This window comes from Salvia splendens, chromosome 16 (genome assembly GCF_004379255.2).
Source record: "Salvia splendens isolate huo1 chromosome 16, SspV2, whole genome shotgun sequence".
Classification (NCBI taxonomy): domain Eukaryota; kingdom Viridiplantae; phylum Streptophyta; class Magnoliopsida; order Lamiales; family Lamiaceae; genus Salvia; species Salvia splendens.
Window position 1 is genome coordinate 14,047,888 of NC_056047.1, and position 26,860 is coordinate 14,074,747.

At 45.0% G+C, this 26,860-nt stretch overlaps 3 protein-coding genes across 7 annotated transcripts; all 3 read right to left on the reverse strand.

The window, feature by feature from the left end:
* Nucleotides 1-1,126: 1,126 nt before the first annotated feature.
* LOC121770214 (zinc finger MYM-type protein 1-like) lies at nucleotides 1,127-8,877 on the reverse strand. Its single transcript, XM_042166985.1, has 3 exons — nucleotides 8,381-8,877; nucleotides 1,245-3,475; nucleotides 1,127-1,149 (listed from the first exon to the last, which is right to left on the reverse strand). Exons 2-3 carry the CDS (start codon nucleotides 3,469-3,471, stop codon nucleotides 1,127-1,129), a joined length of 2,250 nt encoding a protein of 749 aa, XP_042022919.1. The 5' UTR covers nucleotides 3,472-3,475; nucleotides 8,381-8,877.
* A 2,474-nt stretch (nucleotides 8,878-11,351) lies between these two features.
* On the reverse strand, nucleotides 11,352-15,043 carry LOC121772078. Of its 5 annotated transcripts, none has more exons than XM_042169035.1 (2): nucleotides 12,444-15,043; nucleotides 11,352-11,597 (listed from the first exon to the last, which is right to left on the reverse strand). In XM_042169035.1, the coding sequence occupies exons 1-2, from the start codon at nucleotides 14,692-14,694 to the stop codon at nucleotides 11,584-11,586; spliced, it is 2,265 nt and encodes a 754-aa protein (XP_042024969.1). In that variant the 5' UTR covers nucleotides 14,695-15,043; the 3' UTR covers nucleotides 11,352-11,583. The 5 variants fall into 5 exon arrangements, with proteins under 5 accessions (XP_042024969.1, XP_042024968.1, XP_042024966.1 ...); XM_042169034.1 differs by lacking the exon at nucleotides 11,352-11,597 and adding an exon at nucleotides 11,643-12,077; XM_042169032.1 differs by lacking the exon at nucleotides 11,352-11,597 and adding an exon at nucleotides 11,643-12,074 and having other exon boundaries at nucleotides 12,398-15,043.
* Nucleotides 15,044-20,219: 5,176 nt separating this feature from the next.
* Nucleotides 20,220-23,972, reverse strand: LOC121770215. The gene has a single exon (XM_042166986.1). The coding sequence runs from the start codon at nucleotides 23,970-23,972 to the stop codon at nucleotides 20,220-20,222; it is 3,753 nt and encodes a 1,250-aa protein (XP_042022920.1).
* Nucleotides 23,973-26,860: the final 2,888 nt, after the last annotated feature.

The following is a 26,860-nucleotide window of genomic DNA, read 5'->3' on the forward strand; positions in this document are numbered from 1 at the left end:
GTTGAAAGTTACCTAACAACACTTCAAATTGGAATAGGAGAGCTAAATATCGGATTAGACTTCGAATTTCGCTGGCTGGGAAGAATTTCGCCGATTTTCGCTGCTGCTTCGCGTTTTGTGGTATGTTCTGCCTTCTGGACGGATTTTGTGAAGCAAGGGAGACACGCGAGAGCGTGTCGCGTCTTTGCTTTAAACACGCGAGAGGAAGACGCGTCTCTCCTTTAATACACGCGAGAGGAATATGCGTGTTTTATTTAAACACGCATTAGGCTGATGCGTCTATACTTTTAAAACACGCGAGAGCTTCTTGCGTCTTTTCTATGTCTGGAAACATCTTTTTTCAGAGTACAAATGGCGGATACATTTTGCCATGATGTCCTTTCTTGGAATTTTGCCCAGACAGATGTGGTTTTGTTGATTCATTTGCTGCTTCAATTAAAGAAGAATTTTACACAAATAAGTTAAAAATTTACTACATTTATTAATTAATTTTTTTTTTATTATTGGTATATAGATATCATAAATTTTGATTTCTATATAATAAATATATGATAAATTAATGGTACGTGCATCGTGCAGGCGTGAAACTAATTCTAACATTTAATTATTTGGGATTTAACAACTTTCCCACACTTAGAGCATCCGCAATGGTACATATCCCGCGCGGACACCCGACGAACTTCTCAAAAACACATCTTGTCACGTCATAAGGATATCCCACTGCACTGCCACATCATAAGGACATACTACTGCACAATAACGGACATCCCGGCGGACATCTATAATAAAAAAATCACAAATTCACTAAATTAAACAATTTACGGAAATAGAATTTCGACATAAATACGGACAGAGAAAGTGCAATGATAATTTCATTAAATAAAAAAATGAAAAAAGTACACGTCAACAAAAAAAATTTAAACAAATTACATTATAAAATATCAACGTGCGCCCCTCCGCATCCATAGTTCTTCAATTATATCGTTCGGGAGTCGAATATGCAGTGGCGGAGCCAGAGATTTCATAATGGGGGGTCCAAAATTAAACTTCAAAAAAAATTACATAAATTAAATTATAAGGTTCAAAATGTAAAAGTCAAATGCAATCACATCATAACATTTGTCTTCTATTCTTCATCTTCTGAAACCGCTGCATAATAGTTTCATTGGTAACTTTAACAAACACATCCTTTTCGATGTAAGGAACTAAGCAATCATTCAATAGTTGGTCTCCCATGCTATTACGTAGAGAAGTCTTGATGATCTTCATTGCTGAAAAGGCTCTTTCTACTGATACAGTGGCAACTGGTAAGATCAATGACAACTTAACTAATGAATAAACCATTGGAAAAACTTCATGTTTCCTTGTAGAAACCATCTTTTGAGCAAGACCACTGATTCCTGATATTTGTGAAAACTTTTCATCTATGCGCACATCGAAAATAAAGTTCTCAAGTTGACTTTTAAGCTCGGACAAAGCAACTTCAGAAAATTCAGAAGGATAATACCGTGCAAGAAGAAGCAGCTTCTCCAAATCAAATGCAGAAAATAAATCCCTAGGATCAAAACATGACATGCATAAAACTAAGTCTGTGTTGACTTCATCAAAACGTTGATTCAACTCTTGAGCTTGCAAGTCAATAACAGAACAAAAGAGCTCAACTCGATAATAGTGGAGATTCTTTATTTTCTCAGCTCTACGTCTTCCTTTTTTTCGAGCTACAAACTCATCTTCCATGTCAAGCACATCCAGTTCATATTTGCTACAAAACTTAGAAACATCAGCAAGCAATACATCCCAATCTTTTTCCCTCATTATTTGCAGACGTGATTTTGCTACCTTGACAAGATTCATCGCATTAACAATGTCTTGATCTTTCTTTTGTAGCACTTGGGAGAGTTCATGTGTGATTCCCAAGATTTGCTTCATAAGATGTAACACAAAGACAAACTCAAAACTATTTATAATTTCTAGCACATCATCAGCTTCAGCCCTTATTGAATCGTCATGACCATTCTCCCCAACATACTCAAGAACATCAACAATAGAAGAATATAAATGTATCAAGTTGACAAGAGTATCGTAATGTGAACTCCAACGAGTATCTCCAGGTCGCTTCAATGACATTTCTTGATTTAGTCCTCTTCCTGTGCTTATTTCATCACTTGTAATCTCTTTAATAATATTCTCTCTCTGTTTCTCCCGAAGTATATCTCTGCGCTTACAAGAACCTCCAACATTATTACACAAACGAGAGATAGAATTATAAAAAGATCCGACAATTTTATGTTTTTTAGCAACAACAACAATCGTGAGCTGAAGCTGATGAGCAAAGCAATGTACATAATAAGCACTGGAATTTCTCTTGAGTATCAAACTCTTCAACCCATTGAATTCTCCTCTCATGTTGCTTGCGCCATCATATCCTTGACCTCTCAAACTAGATATACTTAAATCATAAGTAGATAACAAATAATCAAGTGCTTTCTCAAGTGAGGTTGTAGTTGTATCACTAACATGAACAACACCAAGAAAACGTTCTATAACACATCCATTCTTGTCCACATATCGCACCACAACACCCATTTGCTCTTTGACAGATACATCTCGACACTCATCAACTAATATGGAGAAAAATTCACTTCTCATATCATGTACAATAACTTTCGTTGTCTCAACAGCAAATGCATTTATAATATCTCTCTGAATATCTGGTGATGTAAGTTTGAGATTGTCTGGAGCATTTTTTAGCACAACACTAGCTATCTCTTCATTGCAAGAAGAAATAACTTTCAAGAACTCAAGAAAATTACCTTGATTTAATGATTCTTCTGACTCATCATGACCGCGGAAAGGCAATCCTTGCATTATAAGATAACGAAGAGAAATAATCGTTGCATTTAATCGCAGGCGGTAGTCAAGCTTAGACTGTGTTGACTGGTTTGCCAAAGAGACCTCAATGTGTTGGGCTTGATTCATCAAATCCTCACATGCTAATCTGCACCTGTTATGAGCACTTTTATGGTTTCCAACATGATCTCTTAATCTTTCTTTCTTGCGCCAGACCTTAAATCCCCCTGATACAAAAGCATCTTCTCCATTTCCGTGGAGTCTTGAAAAAAGATAGCAATATAAACAAAAAGCTGCTTCCTTTGTAACACTATATTCCAACCAATCCTTAAATTCATCAAACCAATGTGAGACAAATTTACGTTTTCGATTTCCATCTACTGTAGGACGAAAATCATGATTACGTGGTTGACATGGACCTTTAAGTAAGTAAGCTCTGCGAACTTGTTCTATTAAATTTGGTGGATAACTCATTATATCAGGTCGTTCTCCTGGATCACTTGGAAGATTCTCTAAATCAACCTTACTTTTATCTTCATTCGATAATTCTTGAGGTTGAAGAAGTGAAGGTTCAACTGATAAAGAATCAACGGAAGAAAGTTTCTTGAAATAACGATCCATATACCTACAAAAATAGTCAACACTGATTAAGTTCAAAATATTTGATATTTTTTGTATGCAAAACTATTAACACACACATCAAATAAAGAATTGGAGTTATAAAATTCCAACTACAGAACCACCGTAGTCCGTAGCCATTGAATTACATAAGCTATCTTCTTTCTCCCCCTTTGAATTATTATTGCAGCCAAACAAAAAAACAACCTATGTAGAAAAATTAATTGAATTATATTTGAGTTTTGAATATACCTAGTTCTAGTTTACCAGATTTCAGACTTGGAACGGCAGAATGAATACGCTAAATTCAGACTTGGATTGGAACGACAGAATGAATACGCTAAATTAAGAGGCACGATTCATATATATTTTGCTGAAACCTATCTCTAATATTATATTTATTATAAATTATAATTATTGTAAAATTACTAAAATGCCCCTAAGTTTTTTAAGAATTAGTGGGGGGACCATGGGCCCCCCTGGCCCCACCCTCCCTCCGCCCCTGCGAATATGAGCTTGTTTTTGGCGCATGTCGGCAAATGCACGGACCCGATCGGCAGCTCCATAGGGTATCCCCATACGCATATTGGCGGTGGCCACGCCGTGGTTTGGACCGGCAGCATGAACATCATCATTGGCCCAATCAGTCAGTGCTGAACCTTCATCTTCGACAATCATGTTGCGCACGATAATACATGCGTACATGACATTAGCGATGCTGTCAATATACCACAGCCGTGATGGACCCTTCACTGCCGCCCATCGAGCCTGGAGCACACCAAATGCCCACTCCGCATTCTTGCGCGTTGCCTCCTGACGTCCCGCAAAATAGATCTTCTTTTCGTCTGATGGGCATCTGATCGTCTTCACAAAGACGGGCCACATAGGGTATATCCCATCCGCCAAATAGTAGCCCATATCGTGTTGGTTGCCGTTGGTGATGAAACTGACGGCCGGACCAACGCTCATGCACTGCTCGTTGAAAAGGGACGACAAATTTAGGACGTTGATATCGTTGTTCAGCCCGGATTACTCCAAAATACGCATGCCAAATCCATAGCTGGTAGTCAGCTACGGCTTCGAGGATCATCATTGGATTCTTGCTTTTGAAGTTGGCCATGTACAACCTTTTCCAAGCTGCGGGGCAGTTCTTCCACTCCAAATGCATACAATCTATGCTGCCCAACAATCCCAGAAACCCGTGCTGATTCCCATGCATATCCATCAGAGCCTAGCAGTCTTCGGGGGTAGGCTTCGAAGATACATTTCCCAGTTTATCTCAATAACGCCATGACAAAAATACTTCAGACACTCGCGGGCAGTCGTCTCGCCGATGTGGAGGTACTCGTCAAACATGTCGGTCGCGCCTCCGTAAGCCAGCTGCCTGATTGCGGCAATGCACTTCTGCATAGGCGTGTGACAGGGTCTACCACTCGCATCCTCCCTGAACCTGAAATACATATACCGACGCTCTAAAGGGTTTACGATACTCATAAATAGCGGCCGGTGCATCCTAAAACGCCGCCGGAAAAAGTTCTTCCCAAACCGCGGCTCCTCCGCAAAGTAGTCCTCAAACAACCGGCGATGTGCAGCGATGAGGTCCCGGGGTACTACAGCTCGACGATGGATGGGGCAAGGTATCACTGGCTGCAGCCGCGCTGCAGGTGCTCTTGTACCCGATGATTTATCTCGGCAGACGTATAAGCCCGCAACCGTTCATTAATTTGCTGCCTTGTGTCAGCAGCATCCCCACCACTACCACTACCACCTGCACCACTACCATTACCACCACCACTAGTCATTTTGGATCTATCAATAGAAACGTAGAGAGAAAGAAGCGAAACTCGTTAATACAAGTGGTGCAAATGAAATTAGGGGTTTGCATTCGGTTTTCGGTTCGGTTTTTGGCCAAAATCGAACCGAAAAACTGAATTTTTCCTAAAATGAAAACCGAACCGAACCGAACTTACCGAAAAACCGAAAACCAAACTATAAAAACTGAATTAAACCGAAAAACCGAAATTATATAAAATATGTATAAAAAAACTAAAAATGTATAAAATATTTTAAAAAAAACAAAGCCTACAAATGTATACACAAAGCCACGCTAATTTGCTAACATTACTGTAATCTATATTTAAATAAAGGCCTAAACTCTTAATTTATATAGTATAACACAACAAACTGTATAAAAATAATTCAAATGACCTAAATTTAAAAAAATTACAAATGAATGGAAGAGAAAGAAATATTAAAAGATCTAAATCCACAAATTTTTTATGGAAAATCTCCTTTCAATTTTCACGTGATATGCATTAGGGTTAGGTTTTATAAGTTAAATATATACAATATATATATATATATAATATTTAAAAAAATTTGATTTTTCGGTTATTCGGTTTTTTTTCTCTTCCGAACCGAACCGAAAAACCGAACAAACCGAACCGAATTTTAAATTTTTGGTTTGGATCGGTTCGAATATTCGGTTTTCTGGTTTTTTGGTCACCCCTAAATAAAATTAAGTTCAACGAGCCGTATATATAGAGTTTTTTTTAAATTGAAAATTTGGGACGTTCGTGCACACCCGCGGACGACCTCTCGTCCGCAAGGGACGTCCGCGTCCGCCTCTTACGACGCAATAGCGGACGTCTGCTATTGCAGATGCTCTTAGAAAATTTCTTCCCTAAAATTGATATATGAATCGAATTGGTAGAGGTATTTCAATCACGTTTTCGACTCTCGAGTAGCCTTTTCTACTTTATGACTTTACCACATACTCTGGAAAGTGATACGAATAATTTTTTAAAAAAATTTTGAGTTCCTTGACCCATCTCGCTAAAATTTGAATTGATTCTTCTTCGTGTTTGAAGTTCGGATGTATATTCAGTCTGGATAATATGAGAAGAATGTGACACAAATCTCCTCAACATTGAAACATAGAGCACATTATGTATCTTTTATAACTAAGGTGGTAATGCGAGTTGGTACGCCACCAGACTAACACACTCCAAAATCACATAAAGGTAAATAAGTTTTGGACTCAACTTACCCTCCTTGCCAAATCGAAGTACTTTCTTCCGGAGATATGTTTTTAAAAACACTTTCTTTATAATACAGAATTCAATGTCTTTTCTCTTCAAATTTGCATAACTTATTTGTGTTTCTGCTGCTTCTTTCAATTGGTTTTATAGTAATCGGTTCTTTTCTTCTGTCTCTTGTATATAAGTATGGGTTCACTGTCTTCCTTTCACTCAGCTCTATCCAGCATAGCGGTGTTCGACATTCACGGCTATATAATGCTTCATATGGAGCTATCTGAATATTGAAATTGTAACTGTTGTTATAAGCGAATTCCACTAACGGTAAATACATTTCCCAACTGTCTTCAAAGTTGATAAAAGAACTTCTCAACATATCTTCTAGAATCTGTATTACTGACTTATCATTTGGGTGAAAACTAAGATGTACTTGAGAACTCAAGGCTTATTGAAACTTCTTCTAAAATCTTGAAGTAATTGTGGATGTGTGACGAAAATTATGGAGCTAGATACTACATGTTAGTCGCAAAATTTCATATATAAGTCAATTAGTGAAATAGATTTCAAAAATATGTTAATTATTTCTTTTAATTCTTCCGATTTTTTATATCTTTAATTTTCATAGTTGTTTATTTATTATAACTATAGCTAGGGTTATTAAAAATATATTAATTATTATTCATAGATTTGAGCTCGATTAGCACAATAGACTAGCTCAAAATCAAAATGTTTAAACTTTAAAGTTAGGGTTGAAATTTTTTGAGTCTTATAAATTACTATAACATAATTAACGTGCACTGGATGGCCTGCAATCCGAGTAAAGTGGGCTGAAATCCAATGGGCTGATCGGCCTTATTGACACCCTATTATATAAAGAATTTGACTAACCTTGCAAATTTTTGATTGAATAAGGGCAATTGTAGCAAGTAGGAAACTGCTAAATACAATTGTGACAAAGTGACAAATATTAAATACCTTAAAAGAGGACATAAAGACAGAAGACTTTAACAAGAAGTTGAAAGGAAGACCAAACTTCTGCCAATGCTTCACAGCCCACGAAAACAGAAAAATATTCCAGTAAATAATATGTGAACCATGTGAATCAACAGTATATTAATCTAACATCTCCCTTTCCCACTTCTTAATAAACAATGCTCCTAATATGCAGTAAGTATTCAATAATTAAATACGTAGGGAATGTCACATATTTATTGTTTATATCTAAAGTCTTCGCTATTTAATTTCCAATTACCTTAATTTGTGTCTCCTTTTTGCACTCAAGTAGTAGTACTACTAGTCAATAATACATTTGGACCACTGCTATAAGTAGTCTACATATTCTGCTGATAATTCTGAAAAGGAGTGTTACAAGGACCAAACTATAAATACGTATAGCTAAATAATTCTATTCGAAAATTACCTATTAGCCCTTTCCTTTTATGATTTGACATGTTTAACTTTAATTCTTATATTGATTTAAAGTTTAAACCATAGAAATTTAATTTTAGTACCAAAGTTTACTTACTGATATAATGAAATTGAGTTGTGGTACAATTGACAGAGGATAGTTGTCCTATCAGTATGATCAATTATGCTGAAAACACGAGACAACTATAATTATGAAGATTGTACATGACAACTACCCATTAACTCTAATACTTACCTAAAAAGAATAATAGCTTTATCTCAGCCAATCATAAAAAACGTCATATAATGATTGAATTAATATAGTAGTATAAATAATTAAATATACAAATAAAAAGGTAAGGGTACAACTAACTATACATACCCGAAAAATTGGGTAAGTTACAAACAGAGAAAGTAGAGTGAATTAATGCAGCTCTGTTTTTAATATTAGGAGTAGCATTATTTACCTTGGAGGAAAATCTTGAACATAGGAAGGGGAAAGATTCTTGTAGAAAGATTGTCGTCCTACATTAATGATTATACCCACTTTATCTTTTTTGTCAGAGCTTAGAGAGGGAGAGAAGCATATTTATGTATGTATACTGGTGAAATTGTACAAACCTCTAGAAAAAGTAGAAGTGTGTAATTTGGAGTAGGTGAGCAGTCGGTATTACTAAGCTCTTTTCCTGTTTGAAAAACAATGTAACTAATCGCTGCCGACAAGAATTTGTGTCTCTCCACTAATTCTGTAATTAGATGACATAAAAGCCAAAGCTACCATAATACTCTACTCCATTAATTTATTCTACTTTTCTACTCTCTCTCACTAGCACCCAACCAAAAAGTTAACCAATAATTGATTTCTCTGTTTTCTCACCCTCCACTCCCCTTCTTGGTGGGTAGATAGATGAATCTCTAGTGAAATTCCATCATTTCACTAATTATGCATACAATACATACATGTATGTGTCAATGAGTACATTAGACAGTGAGAGTTGACGACTGCTTCACCAATATCATCTTTCTAGTTATTTCATAAATCTAGTAGTATTACATTTTTTTGTGACATAGATAAGAAACTATCTATTATTGGAAATGTTGAATATCCCCCTTCCTCATATTGCACCGCTTCAATAATCTTAGGGCATTAGCAATGGGGCGCTCTAAGGCGCGCCATGTCAGCAGTTTTATCCTCCTACCTCCCCACCTGCAGTGGGGCGCCCTAAGGCGCGCCATATGGCGCGCCACGTCATCATTTTTTTAATATTTACAAAATCCATACGAATTTAAAAAAAAATAATACATTAAAATACGAATTTTAAAAACTTCATTTCATTTAATAAAAATTAATACATTACAATGCGAATTAAAAAAAACGCAAACTCAGCGACGGCGGTTACGAGCCCACACTTCTTCAATCATGTCGCTCATGAGCTGCGCATGCTCCTGTTGGTTGCGCATTGAGGCCTGTCTAGATAGAACCTCTTCGAAGCCTAACGGTAACCCTCTATCGGGTGTGTCGGTCGATGTGCCGGAAGAGCTAGATGCACGGTCGTCTTCATTCCAATCGGTGATGCTTCCGCCTTCACTCTTGACTATCATGTTGTGCATGATTATGCACGCATATATGACATCGACGATGACTTCCTTGTACCAGAAACGAGCCGGCCCTTTCACAATTGCCCACCGTGATTGGAGCACCTCAAATGCCCGCTCGACATCCTTCCGCGCCGCCTCCTGCTTTTGCCCAAATAAAACCCTCTTCTCACCAATTGGGCAGCTGACCGTCTTTAGGAAAACTGGCCACCGTGGGTAGATGTCATCGGCCAAGTAGTACCCCATATGGTATTGGCGTCTGTTGGCAGTGAACTCGATGGCCGGGCCGTTGCCGTTACATTGGTCGGTGAAGAGGGTGGACGAGTTGAGGACGTTGATGTCGTTGTTCGACCCGGCTACGCCGAAGTAAGCATGCCAGATCCAGAGCCGATGATCAGCGACGGCTTCGAGGATCATCGTCGGGTGGCTGCCCTTGTATCCACTTGTGAATTGGCCTCTCCACGCCGTCGGACAATTCTTCCACTCCCAATGTATACAGTCGATGCTCCCGAGCATCCCGGGAAACCCGTGCGCCCTCTCGTGCATCTGCATCAGACCCTGGCAATTAGTGGCTGTCGGCTTGCGCAAATATGTGTCGCCATAGGCTTCTACTATCCCCCGACAAAAGCTCTTCAGACACTCGCGGCCTGTAGTCTCCCCACAGTGGAGGTACTCGTAAAAAAGGTCCGCCGTGGTGCCGTATGCCAACTGACGAATAGCAGTCGTGCACTTTTGCAATGGTGTAAGGCCGGGTTTCCCGATGCCGTCTTCCCGAAACGTGAAGTATTCATCACGTGAAGACAATGTACGAACAATGCTGAGAAAAAGGTACCTCGACATTCTAAACCGGCGGCGGAAAATAGTCGGGCCCCATCGCGGTTGATCGGCAAAATAGTCTTCAACCAGACGTCTGTGAGCTTCCTGGTGGTCGCGTCGGACATACGACCTATGTCGAATAGGCCAATGGACTTGCTCAGCCGTCGCTGCCGCCGCCTCCTTCTCGCGCTGCATTTGCGCATAGCATGCCGCCATGGCCTCTTCAACGGCTGCATCTAATGCTTCGTCAAGCGAACCACCGGATTCAGACGAACTAGAACTATTGGTGTCGCCGAGATTCATTTTGGTTGGATGTAGAGAGAATATGTAAAGAGATAGTCGATATGTTCGTATGCACAACTGAATGAGAAACGAGATTTAAATAGAAAATCAAAACCGCGTGCCATCGTCCGCGTCGATCGTCCGCAACCTCCACAATGGGGCGGATGATGGCGCGGACGATGGCCATCGTCCGCGCTATCCTCCGCGACCGAAGTATAGGGCGCGGCTATCGTCCACGCCCTATGGCACGCACCTGCAATGAGTGCGGACAATGGATGGCGCGGACGATGCGCGCCATCGGGCGTGCCATCGTCCGCCCATTGCGGATGCTCTTAATTCTTGTTTACTCCTTTAATTTGAAATACTCATAATTCTTGTTTAGTCCATTATTTATTCTTCCAAAAACATGATTTGACGCCTAAAATAAAATACTGTCTCCACTACTACTAGTACTATGGTTTTAACAATTCTATTACTACTATGGTTAATTTACAATTCTTGATGATTTCAACTAGTATGACTGTAAAATGAAGATCAGTGGACTTAAGTGTAGATGATATTTTTAATTAATGTAAATTCGGGTTTAAAATAGGTTATACTTCATTTTAACTTTGCAGTACTCAAACTCCATTTCGATTTATCTTTTTTTATATATCTAATAAACTACCTGTTATGTATTTCGACGAGGCCAATATTTATCTTAAATAGACAAATAAACTAATAAGAGCATGATATAAAAATTGTGTCAACTATACTTTTTCATATTCACAATACATAGCATTTATTTATTTATTTATTTATTTATTACATACTGTAGTACTTTTTCATTACGCATGAAATATGAAAAATAAGGATAGAATATTGAGTCTCATAATAAACTCACCTCGTCAATTAAAGCATTTCCTCGTATGTATGTCTTCTTAGTTTGGTCCTCGTGTAATTCTTGGCAATAGATTTGCTTCACAAACAAGAACACTCATCTTGATGTGCCTAGTTGACAACCAACATAATAGTGGAGTACATAATAATGGTAAATTAAAGGAAAAACAAGATACTACTACAATATTAAAACTTGATTTCTAACAATACATTGATGGTGTAATCAAATGAAATGAGAAAGTGGAAGAATAATAATTCATGAATAAGCAAAGCAAACCCAAAAAAAAAGTAGAGAAGCACATGAAAAATGGTGGATAATGATAAGTTTGCATCTATAATTAGTCAAATCTTGGTTATGCAATCACTGTCGACAATTTTGATCAACTTTGGGTCCCCTTTATGCGATGATGGGGGGCATCACCCAACGAATCTGCATGAACATCACCACCTTTCCAATGTTTAAAACTTAACCATGATTCCAATAAAGCCTTCTCTCCAACAACCAAAATTTGGAGTAGACTCCCACTTTGCTTTGCTCTTGGTGGGCCATCCTCACATTCACCCTTGCTCTCTTCAGTCAACTAGATGCTTCTGCCATAACTATTCCATCAGTTGCAATTCTCTTCCAATTCTAAGTATATAATTCTCCAATAACAGTCATGCTTTTCTAGCCTAGAAATTTGATATCATGAAAACAAGTGTGGTTTGTGAGATCATTCTAATTGCACATAAAAGGGCCATCAAGTGAACCAACTTCTCATTTCATTCACTAATTCTAAAACCAAAAAATGCTCTCCTTTTCAACCAATACACTAACCACAAGAATTCAAACAAAACTCAAATAAAATAACGAAAAAAACCAGCAAAACTATAATACAAAGATGTTAATAAAAAAAAAGGGGAAATCTTACACAGAGGAAGTATCAACAAAAACCTCATTGAGCACATCGTCCTCACCATTTGCCAATCCGAAAAGCTCGTTCTCCTTGTAGTCGCCGTCATCGCCAAACTCCCGCTTCGAATGTGCAGATATGAACATCAACTTGTGAGCCCTGTCCATCCCTACCCTCGAATGCGAATGAGCACTCACCCATCTCAGCAACGACGAGTTGCGTTTGTAGCCAGACGACGACGTGGCATGGAGGAAGATAAGCCTAACCGCGACCTTCCCCAACGACTTGAGCTCCGTTAGATGCGCCTCCCACACAAGCCTACTACTCTGCGGGTTGGCAATCCTCATCTTCCCCGTGCTCGGATCCCTCTGCTTCAGCTGCACAGCTTGCGCGTAAACTGGATCCAGCCCTTCCGTCCGCCACTTCATCAGCTCCATGAGAGCAATGTGCGCCTCCTCCCTTGACACGAGCCGCATTATAAGCTTGTCCACGTCCTTCTCCTGCTCGTGGCTCAAGCATTTGAATGGGGGCAAGTATTTCCCGCTAGCATCCCTTATCAAGTAGAGCGGGTCGAGGATGAACGCAGCCGCCCATGCCGGATGGTAGTTCTTCTTGAACCTCGATTCCATCACCTTCTCCACCGGTGCTACCATAATGTTGAACTTGGAGCACCAGTCCTTCACTTTGAGCTTAAGCTCCTCCCATAAAGGCAGGCATTGCCCGATCCGCGGTTTCTCTGTCTCGATGTCTTGAGCCATTGCCTTGATCAGCTTCACTAAAGAGTGCACGGCTTCTAACTCGTTCCAGAAGTGAGGATTCCTCATCGTCTCCGCGACCTCCCTCGCGATCGGCTCTTCTATTTTGTAGGACTCATCTGACAGCACCAAATGCAGGGCACGAGCAGAGCTCAGAATATCCTCAACGAGCGCGTAAACAGCCCAGAAATCCGAGGCATCGAACGGAACCCTCAGCAAGCCAGCGTGGCCGTATTCCTGCAACTGGAACTTCTGGAAGCTGTGGCGAATTTGGGATTTGTTGTTGACGAAAGCCGCGAGCTTCATGCAGTTATTTGCTACGTTCTTGAACAGGACAAGCTCTTTCCCTAAATCCTTGATCAAACTAGTGAAGCCTTGATACTGACAGCAGAGGTTCACCATCCAGGGATGCTGACTCTCGAGATTCGCCAATGCTTTGGCCTTGAACTTGTCGGAAACGACTCCCACGCATTGGCGCACATTAGAATCGCAAATGTCGGTTATGGTATCCCAGAGGACCTCCTCGGCGTACTTGGAGTGGACGTAGCCGGTGGTGAAGACGGCCCTCCTGAAGACGCTGGTGCCGTTGGGGAGATTGACGGCTAAATTCACCAAATTGCCGTCCCTGCTGAAGTCGTGCGGCTTCCACCCGTCGGAGGCGATTTGGAAGAACATGGCGTCGCGGATTTTGGCCTCGCATTTGGACTTGACCTCCTCGTACTTGGCGTCTAATCGGGAGCCGGCGAAGTCTGGCTTGGAGATGGCGGGGAGGCCTACTTGATTGAGGAAGGCTTTGAATTTGGGGTGGTCGAGGCTGGAGAAGGAGACGGAGCCGCAGCATTCGTAGACCCAATCGGCGAGGGAGTCGAGGGCGGAATCGACCTGGGCTTTGGTCAATGCCGGCGGCGGAGAGGCTTTGGGGCTCTTGAGGCGCTTCACGCTGTCTTCCAGCACTGCTAGAGCGCCCAGATCCTCTTTTCCGCCGGAGAGGACTAATTGCTGCTGGTGGCCATACAGAGCGGAGGGGCTCGCGCCGCCGGAGGTGACAATCAGGCTCGTGCTCGGCGGCGGGTAGGCTAAATCGACTGTAAATCTCGAGGGGTCCACGATTGCTAGGGGGGGAATACGGCCGGAGGTGCCGTTGCCGCCGGCGGAGGAGGAGGAGGAGGGGCGTTTGCGGTGGTTGTGAGGGGGGGAGGTGGGAGAGAGGGTGGCGGAGGCGGAGGAAGGGGGGAGGGAGGAGATGGGCTTGGGGGCGGAGGCGAAGTTGGGGCAGGTGCCGCGCTTGAGGTGCTCGGAGGCGGTGCGGGAGGGGTTGGAGGCGGAGAAGACGGCGTCGCAGAGGGAGCAGCGGAGCTTGACGGCTTTGGGGAGGCCGGTGTCGGAGTTGTTGACGAGAATGGGCTCGAGGTGGGCCCAGTACCAAGCGCCCTTCCCTTTAATCGCCTTGGTCCGCACCATCACCAGCCCCTCGTACCGCTTGCTCACCGCCTTCGCCGCCGACTCGTCGGAGGTCGACTCCAGCGGCGGCGTCGCGGCGGCGGCATTAGTGGCGGCCATTGTGTGTGGGAAAACTGTGCTTTAACACGTTGAGGCACAAGGCGAAATTAATTAGGTAGTGTGATTTATTATATGATGAGGAGGATTTTGATGGTGTTGAACGTGGAGTTGACTAGGTCGTGACGGCGGTCGTAGGTGCATTATCGGCGGAGGGAGGGAGGCGCCGGTGGCGGAAAGGAAGGAGGAGGGTGGAGAATGTGGGCGGAGGGCGGTGAGGGGGGGTTTGGGAATGTATTGAAGGGAGGAGAAAAGAGAGAGCAAATGAGCAATGGAGTTAGTGCAGTGAGAGAGAGAAGAGAGAAGGGAGATAGCCAAATAGGAATATGATGTAGTTGAAATGAGTTTGGCTGCTAAGAGCAGAACTGTTACTTCAAACGCGCGCGTGTCTACTGTTGATGAATAGAAGCTTCTAAGACCTCCGTCACATCGTCAAACCTTTACATTCATATGATATTTTAACTAGTCCATTTCTTTATTATATAATAATACTAATAATTAAATATTCTTAGACATATGAGGCATCCGTTATAAGGCGGACACTCAAAGAGCATGCGCAGCGGTGGCGTCCGTCGCCACCGCCGTCCGCGCCGCTGGCACGGCGCTGCTCGATGTATCGAGCATGTCCGTGCCAGCGGACGCACACGTGGCGCGCTCTCATTCGTCAACGACATAGCCGTTGTGTTTAAACAGTTTTTATTTTTATTTATTAAAAAAATAGGTTTTTTATTAAAAAAACCGAAAAAAAAAAATTCACTTCCCCAAAAAAATTTTTATTAAAAAATCGGGAACGATCGAGCGCAACGAGAGTATGGTGCGCAACTGCATCGGCCGAGCCAACGAAGAAATTGGCAAGTTCAACGGCTGTTTCATCCAGGAGTCCCGGAATGCCGGGAGCGGCCGAAGCGAGGTCGACATCAACGGCTAATTATGTATTTTTTAATTTTATTTATAATTTGTAATATTTATTGTGGTTTTTAAATGGATTTTAATATTATAGAAATGTTTTTGTTTAATTGAATTTTATATTAATTGTGCTCGTCCTTACGGAAGAGCACAGTTGTGGGTGTTGTGCTCTTGCCAGAGAGCAGACATGAATAGTACCGCCTTGGCCCACAACCGTGCTGCTGGCAAGAGCACGGTTGTGGATGCTCTAATAGTTCTGCCCCTTTTTGTTCACAGCCCCAGTTTATTTATCAGCGCCAAAAAAAGGTGTTCGCAGCTTTAAGATGGACATTTCCAATAGCCCCAAAATTTTTAGCCACTTTTCATTTTATTTTATTTTTTTTTTATTTTAAATCAATTATAATTAAAATTATCGAAATGTAAATAATTAGAAAACGAGGTAATTGAAACCGAATATTCATTGTATTGGAAACGGTAAAATTATACAACGAACATTTAAAAACAATACAAATAAAAACGCTGCCATCGTCTACTTGGTGGCGGAGTCGGATTCCTCCTCCTCTTCTCCGCCGCCTCCCCCGTTGCCGCCGGCCGCCCCTGCCAAATCCTCATCAGACAAGCCTAGCCGGCGCTGGATCCGACTTATGAGTTTCAGTATATACCCTTGATGACCGGGTCGGTTGCGGTCTCGTAGAAACGGCAGTTTTCCTGCAGTTGTTTCATCAACTGCACATCTAGGTTCTCCCTCAAGACCTCGTGGGGACCAAGGGCCATGGGTTGCGGTATAGGGGCGGTCTGCGGGATGCGCGATCCAGACGCGACCGACGATATGCGGGAGGAACTTCCAGCCACTCTAGCGCTTCGGAAAGAGGCATGTTGTCCCGGAGGGCGTGGGCGCCTAGAGTGTGTAGCGGAGGGCTCTTCGGTTTGCTCGTCGTTGAGGTCGAATGATTGCGAGCCGCTGCCGCTGCTGTAGTCCCCGGCTATGTTGTGTCTAGTACGCTTCGCCCCAGGAGCTCCTGGCCGCTCTTGCGCACAGATAGCCTTGAATTTCAGACAGTGCTCGAGAACAAGATACTCCTCCCACATGGTGAACTTCGGCCAGCCTTCCGTGTTGAATTGGGTCATAGACAACGCCTTCACGTCGGCTTCGCTTTGGCCACTCTCAGCACTGGGCAAGTTGTTCTCGTATATGCCCATGAACCGCTTGGTGGCATGCAGAATCCTAGACCACTTTTTGCGGAGCTGTTCTCCATCACGCGGTTTGGCGCCTCGAGGTTTGAACTCGTTGTATGCCAACAAGACGCGCTTCCAAAAGCTCCCCTTGGTCTGATCGGTGCCAACTATGGGGTCCGATGTGACGGCATCCCATGCTCGCTGCACAACAATGGACTCCGCTTTGGTGTAGTGCGTGGGCCGTCCACCGCCGGCTGCCGGCGTCGCTGCCTCGCTGCCACTGCCGCTGCCACTGCCGCTGCCTTCACCGCCATCGCCGCTGCTGCCTCGCTGCCACTGCCGCTGCCTTCACCGCCATCGCCGCTGCTGCCGACGCCGCTACCCGCGCCGCTGCCCGAGCCGCCACCGCCACCGCCACTGCCGGCGCAGCTGCCACCGCGGCTGCCGCCTCTTCCGCCGCCACTGCTTCCACCCTCCCCACCGGACCCGCCCACTCTCGTCGGAACGAGCGTATCCACGCGTGCTGTCGGCGTATCCGGTACGCCCGGACTGAGCAGACCCATCATCGTCTCCATTGCGTCTCGATCTGCATCGGTGAAAGGAGATTGGCTGGAATGGAAAGGGGTCTCCGGCCGCGAATGGTTAAGCGCGTCCAGGTTGGGTGTGTAATCTCCAAACGCCGAGCGGTTCAAATTCCTCTGAAAAGTTTGGGGCGTCGGACTCGACCTCCACGGCTGAGATGGAGGAGGAGTTGGACTCGATCCCCACGGAGGGGGAGTTTGACTCCAACCCCACGGCTGGGAAGGATAGCCGTCATATCCCGATTCGTCAGTGTCGGGTGATTCGTCGTCTCCACCGTGCATTTTTTTAGAGTGAAAGTGTAGAGAGTGAATTAATGGAGAGTGTTTGAAAATGGTGTGAAATGGGTGGTGGAGGAGTGGTATTTATAATGCAATTTTTGAAAATAAAATATAAACAAAAATAATTTTCGGGGGGCTGCCGGCGCGCCGATGACCGGCGCACTATAGGCGCGGCGAGGCGTGACCGGCGCGTCCTCGCACTCTTCTCGCCGGAGGGCCTTCCGCCCCAGAAATGGCGTCCGCCTCGGGCCGGATGCTGCATGCACTATAGGCCGGCGGGGCGACGGCGGAATGGGGGCGGGCGGCGAGCCCTCCCCTATAGTGGATGCCCTTAGGACTACAACCAGGAACACTATAGGAGTAGTATTGAAGAATTTTACATTTTTTTATCACTTAATACTCACAATGTCATTTACTAAAAAAATTTCGGAAGGTATCATTATTTATGTACCATCTCTTTTTATTTTTATTTAATATAATTGTAGTTTAGTATATTTATATATCATAATTAAATTGATACGAGAACAATAAAAACAAATTACAATAATAAAATAAAAACTGATAGTATAATTTAAAAAATTACAATCGTTGTCTTTACAATTGTTCCTCATCAGTGTTTTTGTTGTATGCTTTGTAATATAAATTCTCAATGCTGACTTTTGTTTTGTGAAGTACAGTATGGATAGCGTGAAGATTGCTGGTTGTCGCATTGCTCTTGTTTGTTGCCTTCCATTACATTTACGCGTTGCATTGATTCAGTTTTCGTCTAATTAGGCGACTCCTACTCTACAACACACCAACGCTCTCACCTGCTTTGTCGCTTAGAATATGGCTGATATGATATCCCATATGGTGGTGAACTGGCTGTTGGAGTGTGCTCCATTTTCTTTATTGGGGTTGATTCAGAAAACATGCTTCAAGCTATTTGTAACCATATTTTCTAGTTACATGAAAATAAATTATTTTTATTACATTGTTTTTGTTCTTATAATTAGAAGAGTCCAATTATTTTGCATTATAATGTAAGAGGTGATTAGGTATCACCGAAGATTGTAGCGTCGTCTAGCCTTATGTATCCTAACATTGACATTACGAATGACTCTGAAAATTACTGCAATGAGATAAGTTTTCTTTTTGATTTTTGAATGACAAGATTTTAGTGATTATTATTTCTTGATCATGTATATGACATTGAGCATACATCATAAACTATTTATTTCTTTGACTTGTCAATAAATGAGGATTTTTCTTAAATAAAATAAATTCCGATATCTTATTAGTACTTAAATGTCTGGACCATTAGGAAACGTGTCCTCCCCCGACGCTGCAGCATTTCGCGTAGGTTCCACTGCTATCGCCGGCGGTATCGTCGGCGCTGGTCTTACCGCGACCGGCTCTGACCCGGGGTCCGTATCAACTCCCCCCTCCATAGCAACCTCCTTGTCCTCAAGGAGCACATTTGGAAATTTCCGCTGTACTAGTTCAAGAGGTTCCCAAGTAGGAGAATCGGTTCCATCGGACCAGCGAACCAAAACATGCTCCACGGGTCTATCGTCGTGCCACAAAACCCGTTTATCCAATACCCGGACCGGATAAACCACCGGCATGTCCCCACAGAACTCCGTCGGCAGCGCTAATCCCGCGGTGCTGTCTGCCACGAACTCGCGAAGGAGGCTTACGTGGAATACGTTATGAATCCTACTCCCTTCTGGTAAACGCAAGCGATACGCGACCGGTCCAATCCGCTCCAACACCTCAAACGGCCCATAGTAACGTCGCGCCAGCTTGGCTGATTGAGGACGAGCCACCGAATGCTGCCTATAAGGTTGGAGTTTCAAAAGAACCAAGTCACCCACCTCGAACTCAACATGACGACGGTGTTTGTTGGCTGACTCGCGCATCCGCTGCTGGGCGCGCTCTAAATTCCGCCGCAATTCCACCAACAGCTCCCCCCGTTGGCGGATCAAATCTGCCGCATCCGGAGGCGTTGCCCGTGAAGGGGCCGAAAAAATCAAGTTTGGCGGCTCCCGACCATAGAGCGCTTTGTAGGGAGACATTCCCAAGCCTGCGTGATGAAAATAATTGAGAGCAAGCTCAGCCCAAGGAAGAAAATTCGCCCATTTGGATGGCCTATCGGCCGTGAATGCGCGCAAGTACTGTTCCAATCCTCTATTTCGGACTTCCGTCTGACAGTCCGACTGGGGATGGTAAGCTGTCGAGAAATTCAATTTCGTGCCACTGAGCCGCATCAATTCCTTCCAACACAGGTTTAAGAATACCGAATCCCTGTCGGAGACCAAGGTTTTTGGAAAACCGTGGTGGCGCACGACTGTATTGATGAACAATTGAGCCACTCGTAACGCATCAAACCTCGTTGGCAATGGCGCAAAATGTGCGTATTTTGACAAACAGTCTACAACCACCATTATTACCGTGTAGCCCCGCGAGTGAGGTAAGCCCGTAATAAAGTCCATGGACACGTCTTCCCACACTTGGGACGGAATTGGCAGGGGCTGTAGCAACCCGGCCGGCTTTTGGGTCGAGTACTTCGTCGTCTGGCACACGATGCACGCTTCCACAAACCTCTTAACTTCTTTCTTCATGTTGGGCCAGTAAAAATCGGCAGTCACGCGGCGCAACGTACGCTCGAACCCGGGGTGACCCGCCGATTGTGAACAATGATATTCCGTCAATATCGGCATCCTTGCTGACGATCGTGAGCTCACAAATAAGCGCCGGTTGTAGAACACAAGGCCGTCTACGAAGGTCAAATGAGGTGGGGCCCGCCCCTCCTTGATCTCGACCACGATCTCTCGCATTTGCGGGGACGTCGCGGTTTCTCGCCGAAGTAACTCCAGCAGCTGCGGGATAGGGTGTGCCGCGGCGGCCAGAATTTCGCCGCTGCGCTCTGCTCCGGGCCCCTCGTCGTCTTCCGGGTGATCTACCGTGCGCTCGTCGTCGGAAGGCTCGTCTACCTCGCGCCGTGACAGGCGCGTCGGCTGCTAGGTTCGTGATCCCCTTCTTATACTCGATAACGAACTTATACCCCATGAGCTTACGCACATATAGCTGCTGCTCCGGCGTCTGTACTATCTGCTGGAGCAGCTCTTTCAAGCTCTTTTGATCACTCCTAATGACGAACTCTCTCCCAAGGAGGTATTGACGCCATTTTTGTACCGCCTCGACAATCGCGTATAATTCTTTGTGATAAGTGGAAGCGACTCGGCGGCGAGGCCCAAGTTTCTTGCTAAAGAAAGCAATCAGGTGCGTGTCCTGTAGTAATACCGCGCCAATGCCCGTATCCGAGGCGTCCGTCTCGACGCAGAAAGTCTTCTCAAAATCAGGTAGACGAAGCACCGGGGCTGTCGTCATGGCTCCCTTCAGATCTAAGAAACTAGATTCCGCCTCTGGGGTCCATACAAATGCGTCCTTTTTCAACATATCGGTCAAGGGTGACGCAATCAGCGCGTATCCCGCCACGAAACGACGGTAATAACCGGTTAGCCCTAAAAACCCTCGGAGTTGCTTAACATTCTTTGGCTTCGGCCAAGCCGTCATCGCACTAATTTTATTGGGGTTGGCCATAAGAGAACCATTGCTGATCAAGTGTCCCAAATATTCCACGGTGGAACTGCAGAAAGAGCACTTGGATAACTTGACGAAGAAACTATTTTCTTGTAGAACTTTCAATACAGCGGCCAAATGCTCCCCATGATCCTCCAGAGTCGGGCTGTAAACCAGTATGTCATCGAAGAAAACAATGACGAACCTCCGTAACATTGGTTGAAAAATAGCGTTCATTGCTGCCTGGAAGGTCGATGGGGCATTTGTCAACCCAAAAGGCATCACCAAGAACTCGAAATGGCCGTCATGTGTTCGAAAGGCCGTTTTAAAGACATCCTCCTCTTGCATCCTGATCTGGTGGTACCCTGACCGCAAATCTAGCTTCGTAAACACCCGGGCTTTTCCCAATTTGTCAAAAAGCTCATCCGCCGTGGGTATTGGAAAATGGTCCGGTACAGTGGCGGTGTTCAGCGCACGATAATCAATGCAGAAGCGAAAAGATCCATCTTTCTTACGAATCAGCAGCACTGGTGAAGAGAATGCACTGTTGCTTCTTTGAATAATCCCTTGATCCAACATGTCCTTGACCTGCCGCTCTATCTCGTTTTTTTGAAAATAGGGGTAGCGGTACGGCCTGACATTGATCGGTTTCGTGCCCGGCAGCAGATGTATGCGGTGATCATAAGGACGCGATGGTGGCATCCCGGACGGCCTGCTAAAAACCGGTCTGTAAGTCTCCAGAACCGCAGCTATGGGTGGCGCCAGATCCGCCGGGAACTCCTCTTGGATCTCGGACGTGGTAGTGGTCGGTTCCGGATCCAGGAGCATGATCTCATATACTTCCAAACCTCCCGAAGGGGACATCATAGCCGCCAATGAGACTCCATCTATCTTGCGGGCGGGCGGCGTAACCCCCGTCAACTTAATACGGCTCTCTCCGTGCACGAATTCCAATGTTTTTCCCACAAAATCTGCGGTCACCTTCCCCAACGATTCCAGCCAGTCCATTCCTAGAATCACATCTGGCCCGTGAATAGGTAGAATATGGAGATCCACCATAAAAACCGAGCCCTGCACCTCTAATTTTGTCTGTCTGGAGACGCGTGTGCAAAGAAGGGCTGCCCCGTTACCCACAATCACCTTGAATGGGCGAATAGGCGATAGCGGCAAGTGCAATGATTCCGCAATCTTTAGGTGGAGAAAATCTTGGTCGCTCCCTGTGTCTATTAAGACACACACCTCACGATCGTGTATAACCCCCACGACCTTAATCGGCCGAGATCGACGACCCCCATCCATTGCGTGAACATGCGACACGTCCGTCGGCACCGTCTCCTCACCCGAAAATTCGTCCGCCTCCTTATCCTCGTCTGCTTCGTCCTCGGCGTAGCATAGCAGTCTTTGTTTGCACACATGTCCGACGATCCACTTTTCGGGGCAATAGTAACACAAACCCAAACGGCCGCGCTCTGTCTTTTCGGCTTGGGACACTCGAATTGCGCCGGTTCGCGGTCTTTCCCCACCGCGGCTAACCGGGCCCGCTGTCTGGCCCGTCATGGCTGAGCCCGATGCTGCCGTTGGGCCCGCCGGGGTAATAGGCTGCCCTCGGCCCTCACGGTTCTGCCAAGGCCGACGTTGTGTGGCCGAAAAGGCCGGCTGTGTCCCGCGCTCATACGGAGCATCTGTCCACTCCAAAACCAAGGCCACTGCGGCTGATAGGGACCCTGGTCTGTGCAACCTTACGCGCTCCTGCACGTCCGGCTTGAGGCCCGCTACAAACAAAGTGAACAACTCTGATTCCGGGACCCCTTGGACCCGATTCAAGTATTTTTCGAACGTATTGTGATATTCCAACAGTGGTCCTGTTTGTGTGAGTTTTGCCAATAGACCAAAATAATTCTGAGTGCTCCTTCTATCGAAGCGATGGCGAACATCCTCCAGAAAGTCGTCCCACGTGACGAACTCATTGTTTGCACAATAATTAAACACCCATTCTGCTGCCGGTTGGTCAAATAACATCACGGCATAATGTAATCGTTGAGCTTCGGGCATCATAAGGTGATTAAAGTAATATTGGATTCTAGAAATCCAATTGTTCGCATCCGACCCGTCGAATCGCGGGGGATCCATCCTCACCCCTTGCTGCCTCTCGAAACCTTGGGCACTACCCTGATATCTCTGTGGAGGGTCCCAACATGTTGGTGGCCGATTAAAAGAACGATCGAACCCCCCAGATGATTGCCTCGGATTGCGGTTGCCTTGTGTTGTCCATTCGGGCCCATTACGACTGATGGTATCGCGTCGTGCCCTAGCGTCCTGCGGACCCTCGTGAAAACCCCAATTAGGGTTTCGTCCGCCAGCAGCCCGATCGCCCGATCTCATGCGACGCGTCTCGTCGTACCCCCAGTCACCTCCGACATCAAAACCCGAAGGTTGTTCCGTCTCCCGTGACCAAGAATGGTCAAGATTGTCGACACGACGGGCTGAATCATCTCTCTCTGTCTCGAATTTACCCAATCTCTCCAACCTCTCCAATCTTTCTAACACAAGATCGAGGGTTGCGGGGCTGGTTTCCTCCATTCGCGGCTCCTCCGGTTGGCGACTCTCGCCCTCACCGTCATCCCCATGTGGACCCCGGAGGCCGCCACCTTCGCGGCGGTTTGCTCGCGGCGGTCTGCCCCCGAATCGCGTCGCCGGGTAGGCGTCGGGGCGGCCGGAGCTCCAAACGGCTTTGCCGTTGTTGTAATTATAGTTGTTGTTTTCAAAACGTGGCATGAGTACTGGATGAAAGCACCAGATGTTAAGGACTCACTCCTCAACGATGATCGGCGGCTCGATGGCTCGTCGATCCACTATTCTCCCGGCGTCCCGTGATAAGGATCGGCGGTGAAGCTAGCGGCGGCTGTGCGCGGAGGCGCTCCGTCGGGCAGCGGCAAGCTAGGTTTTAAGGAAGACATTTAAGTACTAATAAGTACTTAAATGCCCAGGTTGCGGTTGCCTTGTGTTGTCCATTCGGGCCCATTACGACTGATGGTATCACGTCGTGCCCTAGCGTCCTGCGGACCCTCGTGAAAACCCCAATTAGGGTTTCGTCTGCCAGCGGCCCGATCGCCCGATCTCATGCGACGCGTCTCGTCGTACCCCCAGTCACCTCCGACACCAAAACCCGAAGGTTGTTCCGTCTCCCGTGACCAAGAATGGTCAAGATTGTCGACACGACGGGCTGAATCATCTCTCTCTGTCTCGAATTTACCCAATCTCTCCAACCTCTCCAATCTTTCCAACACAAGATCGAGGGTTGCGGGGCTGGTTTCCTCCATTCGCGGCTCCTCCGGTTGGCGACTCTCGCCCTCGCCGTCGTCCCCATGTGGACCCCGGAGGCCGCCACCTTCGCGGCGGTTTGCTCGCGGCGGTCTGCCCCCGAATCGCGTCGCCGGGTAGGCGTCGGGGCGGCCGGAGCTCCAAACGGCTTTGCCGTTGTTGTAATTATAGTTGTTGTTTTCAAAACGTGGCGAGAGCTCTCAATGAAAGCACCAGATGTTAAGGACTCACTCCTCAACGATGATCGGCGGCTCGATGGCTCGTCGATCCACTATTCTCCCGGCGTCCCGTGATAAGGATCGGCGGTGAAGCTAGCGGCGGCTGTGCGCGGAGGCGCTCCGTCGGGCAGCGGCAAGCTAGGTTTGAAGGAAGACTCTTTCCTTGTGGGCAAAAATACGTAAATTTTATTCCTCCATGAATTAATGAACATAGCCCTATTTATAGACTAAGGACCCTAGGGTTGGTTCGACTCCTAATCCTAACGTATCTCGGGAAAGAACCAACAAAGAAAACCCGAAATAAATAATTAACAAAAATAAACTAATAACCAAAAATAAGAGATAAATAAAAGGAAATAAATACTCCTAACTACTTCGGGACGTAATCCCCGAACAATACGGGCGGACGTCGGTTCCTCCTTGCCTTGGTCGTTGCGATAGACGTGTGCATGCCCTTCTCCCCCGACGCTGCGGCATTTCGCGTAGGTTCCACTGCTATCGCCGGCGGTATCGTCGGCGCTGGTCTTACCGCGACCGGCTCTGACCCGGGGTCCATATCAAGGTGTTATTGTTATTTCATTTCAACGTGTCTGGATAAAAGTCATATTGACTAATTATGAAGTCTTTAAGATACTACATGTTTTATTTTATGTAAACTTTGGCCAATTGGAATTTAATTCCACTGTAATAAATAATTAAGTGTTTTATAAAAAACACAACTCTTAGAAAAATAACTTAATGGTATCAAATAGCAAAGAGTTTAATTGATATTAGATATTTAAATACGATGAAATAATTAATTGAAGAGTTTAACTCATTTTGGGCCAATCATGTGACATTAATCAGGTCAATCCCGACAGGCTATTCCATTTAGGGTAATGCGAATTATTTTTTCGGGTTATAAATTTTAACCTTAACTACTCATATTTAATTTTAGGTCAACTCCGTCGAATTAGGGGCTTTTTGATTTAGAGTCATGCGAATGATTTTTTTTCAGATTACAAATTTAAACCTTAATCTTATCAAATAATCGGGCCATTTGAATCAACCCGCATGTTTCATTATAAACTGACGTCCCGACTCCCTCATAGAATTTTACTAATACTTTACTAAACACATAGTATTACTAATACTTTACTAAACACATAAAGTATTAGTGAATCAACCCGCATGTTTCATTATCCCACCTCGATATCTAGCTATAATGTTTCACTATTAAGAATAAAGTAAATACTATGATTCTTCCCCGATCCTATAAAAGCGTGATAAAGTTAAATTTTCGATAAAGAAAACCCTCAATATCTAGTAAGGGCATCAGGTGTTGCGTCCTAAAGCCCGCCCTATGCATCGCCACGTCAGCATTTTATCCTTCTACCCTTCCACATGCAGTGGGGCGCCCTAAGGCGCACCCTATAGGTTTTGCTATTGTTTTGTTAATTATTTTAAATATTTTCAAATATATAAATGCAAACTAATTAAAAAACACAACGATTAAATGAAAAACGTCAAATACTACATTGATTAAAAAAAAGTTACACGGGTTAGAAATAAAAAAAAAAGTTCTACTCTACAAAATTCCCATCTTCCGTTGCAGCTCATCGATCAACCCCTGGAGGTACTCGACTCTGACCGGATCCGTAAACTTCATGAGGGTGTTGTGCGTGTCCAACAACGTCTGCGCCATCGAGGTCGTTGCCAACTTCGAGTAGGCAAGTGCCGCTAGGGTCGGGATCGGCGATGGGGAGGTGGCTTGCGAGGAGGATGTAGCCTTCGCCTTCGCCTTCCCCTTCCCCTTGTTCTTCGCAGCATTGACGCCTATGGGACGCCGGGAGGACATCGGTGTGCCGGAACTCTCTTCCTCCATGTAAGTCCGGTTGAGATCCACCGGACGAGTTCCGCTTTCGCTGCTCGTGTAACCACCAGCGTCGGTGGTCTTCGTCCTCTTCATCGCACCAGTGTGCAGAATCCCGCCTTGGAACTTCTGCTTGTCCCTCAAGAGCGCCCAAATGCTGAAATGCTTGAAGTCGTAGTACAGGGACTGGTACGACAACAGTGCTCTATCGCGCACATCGCTCTATCGCGCACATCGCTCAAGCTCTCGCCGCTTCCCTGCTCCCTCGAGCA